This window comes from Chenopodium album, chromosome 19 (genome assembly GCF_948465745.1).
Source record: "Chenopodium album chromosome 19, dcCheAlbu1.1, whole genome shotgun sequence".
NCBI classification, from domain to species: domain Eukaryota; kingdom Viridiplantae; phylum Streptophyta; class Magnoliopsida; order Caryophyllales; family Amaranthaceae; genus Chenopodium; species Chenopodium album.
In genome coordinates, this window is record NC_137852.1 from 42,544,954 (window position 1) to 42,554,516 (window position 9,563).

Consider the following 9,563-nt stretch of genomic DNA (forward strand, 5'->3'; position numbering starts at 1 on the left):
GGGCATTCAAACAAAATATGAAAAATTGCACCTAGGAAAACTGGGTTCAACAATTCTGCTATGGAACCAAGTTGAATTCATACATACATCAGAAATCTCTTCACTGGAACAGACAGACAGACATAATTTTACAATCACATCACATAATGGAAAAGCTAGAACATTCCACTTGATATGGCGGATTGTTTCAAACCACACAAAGAGCTTCAACTTTTCATTTTCTCAGAATCACTAATACTGGTTATGTACTAAAGGATGCAAACAAACAAAGAAAATTGCACATCAGAACAGGACTATAAAGGTCAAACATCAAATCACAAGCATTCGCAAAAATGGCTTCCAATGTACATTACCCGCATCTGCTCCACCAAGTTTAAGTAACATTTAGCAAAAGGTTATCATAAAAAACTGGTTCGAAATTGGTATCATTATAACTAAGCAATTTAGTAAAGACCTCAGAAGCCAAAAATGGAGAAATTTTCCTGACTACATAAACAAGGCTGTCCGGAGCAAAAGAAATTCTATCCAAAAGCAGAGCAGATCCCCCAAGAGTTTATTTGTGCACCAGCAATGAACGACCAAAAGGGAATACCTTGACCTGTATACAAAAAGAACATCGAAGGTTTACCGCACAGGCTGCTGGTTGTAATGGTTCTTCTCCTTCTTCTTTGCAGCAGCAAGCCTTGCACTCCTCGCAGCAGCTTCCGATGCAGCAGCTTTCACCGGAGTCATCTCTTTACTTGATTTCTTCTTCTTTAGAGCAGCCACTCTCTTCAGGCGTTCTTTGACATCAAGCGAGGATGCGTCCTCCTCTGGCTGTTCTGCTCCAGCCGTATCATTTTGTTGAGCAGTGGCCTCCGAGCTGTTAGTTTGATCTTGAGCATCTTTGGAAGCCTTGTCCTTCTTCTTCTTCTTCTTTGCACTCTTAGGCTCTGAAGCACCACTATCCTTCTTCTCCCCATTCTCTGAATCACCTTCTTTCTTAAGCTCCTCTGTTTTCTTCTCTTGTGCAGCATCTGCGGAAATCATATGATACATATGAAGACACAACTAGTGGTTTTAAAAGATCTGTGAAACCATCTGCTGCAAAAATCTTACGAAAGAAACTACTACTGGTTTTAAAGATCAGTGAAACCTTTTCACAACAAGCCCACACATCAAGAAAACAAGAAATACAAACATTGCCAAGTAGGAAATCAAACACTCAAACATACTTCGTCCATTCCCCTAAGATTGCAACACGGGAAAGACAGGGATTTCAAAATGAGGAGAGAGATAGAGATAAATAAAGATAGGGGGACTCATATGATGAGAGAGATAGAGAGAAAACATGTGCATATAAAACACTTCAACTAAACCAATTATTTCATCAAAATTTCATCTGGGAATAGACCAATTAAATGCTCAAATCAAACCCAGAAGCAAAAAATACCCAAATTGATGCAATAAACAAGATCTAAATCAATATATATAACCCCATATGGCAGTGTTGCAATATTTGTGAAACTTCCTCATACGGTAATTGTTGCAATATTTGTGACACTTCCCAAACGGTGATCGTTGCAATATTAAAGGAACGGAGGAAATATATTGTAAATAAATAAACAAGTCAACAAATATACGCCATCAAAGAAAAGAACACACTAAAAAATTGAGTACGCCACCATTATTAATCCCCAATCCCAGTTCATGCTAAAAGTCTTACATTCTAAATAGACAACCCATCCTCTAACTATCACTCGAGTAAATGATTATCAGAAACCAAAAACCAGTGCAATATCAAAATGACACACATAGCTAGAAACTTCTCAAGAAGGATTAAGCAACGATATCTACTTGGTTAACAACCAGTATTTTTTATTTCATCTCTCCTTCCCCTCTTAGGTTCAAGGGAAGCCAGTTCATCTGTACGGATACTAATTGTAAAGATTGTAAACTGCTGTCCACATACCTTGACCATTGCTGCTTTGAACTCCAAAATCAGCGAGAAGAGCTTCTAGCTCCTCGAGTTCCTTCTTCTTCCTTTCCTTCTTAGATAGCTGTCTCTCGGTTTCTTTAGGCGCAGGAGTTTCAGGAGCTTTCTTGACCACTGGCTCTGAATGTACAGGAGCCTCTGTCTCATGATCATGATCATGATCATGCTCATGCTCTTCCTCAACCTCTTCATCACCTAAGTCAAGCATATCATCTTCACTTTCACTCTCCTGATATTCAGAGAAGAAGGCATCAGCTATCAACATTGCGGTTAATAAATTTAATGAACAAAACAAACAGCAAAATTTCAAACAAAGACCAGCCGTTACCGACACTTAAGAAAACAAATAAACAACCCAAGGATCACAAATTGAATTGTACATAATGCAAGTCTGAAGGTTTAAAAGAAGCAAAAAATGTAAAGGGAAACAACAAGTACTCTATGAGAATGTCAGGTAAACATCATCTTCAAATAATTTTTTTCCCTGAATAAACGTGGGCTTCCCTATTAAAAAAGCTTCTCATAACTACATTTTTGTCATGCTATCTTTGCTTAAGAACAAAAGGAGCCCCATGAGAGATTGATGCATCTAATTCATAGCTACTGGGGAATCATCATATCATGTGTTGTTGTTATAGCACCATAGATAGAGTAATACTCCTTTTGTCCTTATTTATTTGCCCCATATGACTTATCACAATCTTCAAGAGTCAAGACACATCTTAAATCATGAACAAGTCTTAAATCATGAATCTCTGATTTTATACAAGTAAAAATTGTTAAAACTTGATATTTTTTAAGTAGACATTAATACGAATATAACAAGACCCCACATAACTATATTATACTAATAAATTAGCGAGAATTCATGGTCGAAGTTGTTAAATTTTGACCACCAAAAATACGATGGGGAAACATAAAGGGAAGGAGGGGGTATTAAATTCCCCTGATCTTATGATCCTTCCAAAGACATCAATACATTATCCATCAACTTAAATGAGGCTAGCAAAGTATCAATGGCAAAAATATTTCTAATCAACCTTGATAGGACTATAGATGGCACAATTATACCTAGATGAGGCTATAAATGAAAATTCGGCACAACATAGTAATAAACTAGGGATCAAAAGTCATTCATAATTATTAGTGAATATTAACGACCAACATAAAGGTATCTATCAACCACTTTCTCTAGAGTAGACAAAAGTACATGCCACAACTCCCTGAATTTTCGACTGTGGCATGGTACAACGTAACGTAAATTATACAGCTCCCACAAATACAATCTAAGTCGCTTTTTCTTGTAATAACAGCTTTCAGACCATCTGTTACGCCTCTATGCCTTTAAATCAACTAGCAATCCTAACACTAACAATGAACAAAATCAACATTTTACTACCATAACTAATGAATTCTGCTTAATATCATTAGAATAACTTACACCAGATAATGCCAATGTACACCCAAAAAAGTGTTGGCCGCCAATTGATTTGACTAATCACATTCCATACCAAACTAATTCAACCAACAAAGTGTAACAATACAAACAGAAAGTAATGCAACAAATCATTGTCTGCGTAAATGTTATCCACATAATATTAAATGCAACAAGTAATTTACCATACAATTCAACAATTTAACGATTCCAAATATAAAGAATATATCAATAATTCAACCACAAAGGACAAGACCAAACCTCTGCCGGGGCAGCGGCCTCGTTGCCAGGCTGAGAAGTGGGGGCGCCCCACACGGACGGCAGCGGAGCCGTGGTGGTGTAGTAATCATCGTCATCTTCATCGTCGACATCGGCCCAAGACTTAGCATTCAAAGGGGCAGGTTGCCAGAAAACCTGAGGCTCCTCCTGCTCCTTTGAAGGAGTCTTAGAACTCTTACTGCTGCTACTCTTGCTCTTGTCCTTGTTCTTCTTCTTCCTTAGCGTATCAAGCGCGGCGAAAACATTCGAGTTGTTGATGGTAATTGAAGCCTCGTTCTTCCTGTTTCCTCCACCCACCATTTTTCTCTCTCTTCTTCAACGTTTGAGGTCAAATTTTACAGCCAAATAACTTATTTTTTCAGCAATTTCAACAAAAGACTATATCTTTCAACAATTGAAAATTCTGGGGTTTCGAGTAAAGGATCTACAACAAGTTTATTTCTTCCCAAACTATCAAAATCACCGATAAAACAACAATCCCTAAAATTTACGACGACAAACGTCAAACCCAGATATCAAATTTCACAAAACAGATTAAAAATCAAAAGGGATTTAATAAGAACACCTAATTTTCTTTACAAAACAAAAAATTAAATAAAAAAATCACAGGAAAATCGACGAATTCCCTCAAACCCAAACACTGATTAAAAACATATGGATAAGACAATCAAAAATTAGGGCTTGAATAATCGATTCTCTCTAATTAGGTGCTCGATTATTAAGAAGATGGATTGGATTGATGAGAGAAGAAAGTGATGCGATAGAATCGGGGGCTGAACGAGGTTATATGTTTTTTTAGGGTTTGTGAAAAAAGGGGGAAATCGATGGTGAATAGGAGTTATGAGGAAGAGATGAGTGGTGAGAGATTATAAAAAGGGGCAACCCAATCAAAGGGAAGAGAAGAAGATGCAATGTTTTTAATGTGAACTAGGATAACGTATGAGGTAAATAAATAAGATCACTTATTTATTACGGTTGCGGTCTATGATGCGGTTTTTGTCTTAATTCAATGAAAAATAGGAATAGTTTTAGTTCGATTAGGTTTGTCCTGGTTTGAATGGGTTTGAATTTGGTAAATTATGAATTAACATATTTCTCTCACAAAAACTTCTACACTAACGAAATAGGATTTGCATTACTACGTGAGATTTTTTTCATTTTATTCTAAAGTGAAACAAGTAGTTTTAGACTGATTAGGTTTGTTTTGATTAATGGTTTAATATCTTGCCCTGACAAAACTTCTTATTAACGTAATTGGATTATCATTATTAAGCGAGATCCTTTTCATCTTATTTCAGAGTGAAGTACACGTAGTTTTAGATTGATTAGGTTTGTTTTGAACTAAATTGAATTAATATCTCGCTCTGATAAAACTTCTACACTAATGTAACTGAATTAGCATTATTAAGAGATATTCTTTCCATCTTACCTTCTAGGAAAGTACAAGTAGTTTTGTGCACTTAGGTTTGTTCAAATTTGAGTTTATATTGTTTGAAGTAATATTCAGCTTAGATTAAACTTATACTACTACATTCCGTATTAGATCCTAACATCTTTTAATTGGCATTCTCCCCATATATTCTGAAGTAAGGCAAAAGTATTTCAATTCGATTAGGTTTGTTTTGATATGTGCCGTTCTAATTCGATCCAAGGGCCTGTTCACTTTTACAAAATTTCAGTTCAGTTCAGCTCCAGTCACTTCAGTTCAGCTTCAATCAGTTCAGCTCCTAATTTCTCTCTCTCATAAAATTTTCATTTCAGCTCAATTCATTTCAGTTCAGCTTCAATCAGTTCAGTTTAGTTCAGCTCCAATCAGTTCAGTTCAGCTCCAATCAGTTCAGTTCAGCTCATCTCAGTTCAGTAAATGTGAATAGGCCCTAACTCGATTAATATCCTAGACTAATTAAATTTTCACACAAATGTATTAGGATAAACATTATTTAATGAGATAATGTTATATTTGTTTCATATATATATATATATATATATATATACCGTCTATTATTCTTGAATTTAAAAATTATGTAATTATATATGCAAGTTGTGAGACACACGCAAATTGCATGTGCAACATAAGAAATTAATATGCATGGCTTGATTCTCTTTTTTTTTTCCCTAAAATATTATCTACCTTATTCTAATAAAAAAAATATATATATTAGTGGGTTCATAAATTGATGAAATCATAGAGGTTAAAAGGTAAGATATGAGTACATTATAATGTTCATGCAAAATATGATTTCCCTTAAAAAAAAAATTAAAAGTAAAATAAATTCAAGAGTGGTAGTTTTTTTGGTTTTTTTTTTTTTTTTTATAAAAAAATGGTAGTTATATTTTTTAAATTATGGTACGTAGTTTTCTTTTAAAAATTATAAAAGATGAAAGGGGTATTTTGGGAAAGTGAAATTTATCACCCAAAACCCCCTTTCACTTTATATATTACTATAGATTGAATACTAATAATAAGCTTACGTGAATAATTTGATTTTTTAAAAAAAAAAATTGCTAAAACTCATAACTCAAATTGGTTTGATTTTTTTTGTTGGTATGGTCTAATATGATTGAAAAATATAAGTGATATTTTTTATTACCGTGCACGAGTATTGATATAAGCTACTCCCTCCGTCCCTTATTGATAATCCATTATGGACAATTTTCACAGGAATTAATAAACATAATATGAATAAAAGTGGTTAAAATACATTGAAAATATAAATTTACATTGGTATGCAAACAAGTAGAGACAGATTGTAATAAAAATGTAATGAAAAACAAAATTTACATGGAAAAGTTAAAAATATTGTTGCAAATTGGATGAAATTTTGGTAAAAAACAAAAATTGATATTAATAGTACTTGAAAAAAGTAAATGAGACTATCATTTTGGGACTTAAAATTGGCCATAAGGGATGGAAGGACTTAATATTGTCCATAAGGGACTATCAATAAGCAAACGAGTAATACTTTTTTAAAAAAAAACCTTTGCTAAAACTCATAACTAAGGGCTTGTTTGGCGTCGTTTTTTGTTTCCAATTTTTTTTTTTTTTTTTTTTGAAAAACCTTTGCTAAAAAAACCTTTGCTAAAACTCATAACATTTTTGTTGTCAGTTTTCAAAATTGCCATGAGTTTAATAAACTTGACTAATTTTTTATTCATTATATGACATATATCATATAATTTTGAAAAATAAAAAACCAAAAAATAGAAAAGCACAGTGATGCCAAACGAACCCTAAAATTTAATAAATGTATGTATTTCGTATCTTTCTTAAATTAATATCAAAATAGAGGAAATTATTGGAACTTAAAAAAATGAATCATGCATATTTTCAAGAAAATACAGAAAAACATAAAAATATAAATTTAAAAAAAAAAGTGTAAGGAAGGAAAATGTTTGTCATCTATCATTTATTTATTCTATGATAATGTGTAATCTACAATTTGAGGAAATAATTATTTACTCTACTATCATGACATTGAGTGATCTTAAATATAAGGAAACAAGATATTTTTTATCTATTTTGATAATGAGTGATCTAAATACAAGGAAACAAATTACTTGTCTGTCCTTTTTTATATCTTATTGATTGTTTACACCTTATTTGATTATCAATTTCATTGATAATTATGGTAGCAACTTGTTTAATTATTTTGGCAATAAAAATAATTTGGATGAGTCAACAAATAAAACCATCTAGACTTTTAGGCTCTATTCTTTGGACTTATTGTCAATTTGATTGAGCAAAATTCAAATTCAGTTAATATCATTAATAAAAAAATATATAGTAACAACAATAATAATTAATATTATAATAATGATAATACCTAGAAATGATAATCCAAATTATATTATTACCAAAATAATAAAACAAGTTTTTTCCACAATTATAAAATAATATGAGAGTCAAATAATAATAGACAAATAGGAAAGTATCAATAAGATAGATAGTCAAATTTTGTTTTCTTATATGAATAGATCACACATTATCAAGATATTATGGAAAATATTTTTTTTCATTATGTCTAAGATCATTCAATGTCAAAATGGTATGGTAAATATTTTATTTCCTTATATGGTAGATTACACATTACCAATTGGATATACTACCTCCATTTTTTTAGTTGACACGTTTTGACTTTAGCACTATTTACTCATTTTCCTTTGCCCATGATTTGTGCTTTATATAGGTAATGAAAAATATAGTCATATAAGATCTTGTTAGATTCGTAACAATATATTTCCAAAATATCAAATGTTCATAATTTTTGTTCATCGGTAATTAAAGATGTTAACAATTGAAATTGTGCGTTTGTAAACGTGACTAAAAAAAACGTGTAAACTAAAAAGAAATGGAGGAAGTAAGATGATGATATAAATTTTGCTTTATTATTATTTATTGTCGTTATTATATTATTTATTAGTTATTATTTATTATTATTATTCAAAAATCGACAAAGTCATACAACCTACAAAAAAATTAATGGAAATCTAAGGTACAATCTGGGCCCCCACTCCATCATTATTATTATATCTAGTAATTAAGATACGAGCTGCAGCACGTGCCCCAATGTCTTGAGTCTTTGGGAATTATGGACCTGCTTCAGCAATGCAAGTATTATATTGTTGTTAGTATTATTATAATTATTGTTATTGTTGTTAATATTATCATTATTATTATTGTAATTATTATTGCAATTGTTAATGTCATCATCATCATTATTTATTTATTTATTTATTGATACTTGAATTTTTAGTTGTTTCAAAGGTAATACTCCGTATTCGATATGACTAAAATATACTCCCTCCGTCCCCAAATGATAGTCCCTTATGGCTTATTTTTAGTCCCAAATTGATAGTCCCATTTGTTTTTTTCAAGTACCATTAATATCAATTTTTTTATCAAAATTCCCTCCAATTGCAACAATATTTGTGCAAATTTAACTTTTCCATATAAATTGTGTTTTTCAATGTACTTTTTTTATTTTCTCTCTCTACTATTTTACATACCCAATGTGAATTTATCTTTTCAATGTAATTTTACTACTTTGATTTAAGTTTCTTAATTCCCGTGATTTTTGCCCATAAGGGACTATCATTTGGGGACGGAGGGAGTAAGATATATACTTTGTATTAATTAAGTTTATCAATTAGTAATTTGATTTAAGTTTATCTTCTCGATTAGCTTGTTTAACATGCATGTTAGTTTTGTGTGTTTTTCTTTGTAAAAATGAGATGTCAATTTTTTTTCTCAACCACTTAAAAAATTGAAGAGTGTAGATTTAGGGAGATTCGAACTTTTCGATTTTAGTGAAATCTCTCATAAAATAGAATGTAATCAAATGTCATTTACCACACGAGTTTTTTTTTTTTTCTTTTTTTTACTAACCTAACATATATATAGAATACAATTAAGATTCAAGAATATGTATTTATTATCATTAATCGCAAAAAAAAGGTATATGAGCTACATCAGATCATCTTTGATGATTACAATGTGCGTGTTGAGTATGATATATATGATGTGCACTTCTACACACACTTGAGTACTCATATGTATGTATTAAGACGACCGATAATATGAATTAGTTAGATAGCTTGCAAAATTACATTAGAAGATCAAGAAATTAAACCAAATTAATTACTTATAAATTAGAAATACAAACTGAAAAAGGGTTATAATATATTTTACATAACAATTTAAGGCTTTTTTCTTTTGGAGTTAAATTATTATTTTTGAATTTAGCTAAAATTGGTTTGGTTCGACTTCATTTTTAAAATTACTAACTTAACAAGTATCATGTTGCTAGCTAGGGTTTTGGGCGAAACAAGTACACTGATTCATTATTGTAACTTATGTAAACCAAGATGTTTACT

General features: G+C 31.4%; 1 protein-coding gene across 1 annotated transcript; it reads right to left on the reverse strand.

Moving 5' to 3' along the window:
* Nucleotides 1–290: 290 nt before the first annotated feature.
* LOC145593755 (uncharacterized) lies at nucleotides 291–4,607 on the reverse strand. Its single transcript, XM_081650101.1, has 3 exons — nucleotides 3,672–4,607; nucleotides 1,952–2,204; nucleotides 291–1,016 (listed from the first exon to the last, which is right to left on the reverse strand). Exons 1-3 carry the CDS (start codon nucleotides 3,987–3,989, stop codon nucleotides 625–627), a joined length of 963 nt encoding a protein of 320 aa, XP_081506227.1. The 5' UTR covers nucleotides 3,990–4,607; the 3' UTR covers nucleotides 291–624.
* Nucleotides 4,608–9,563: the final 4,956 nt, after the last annotated feature.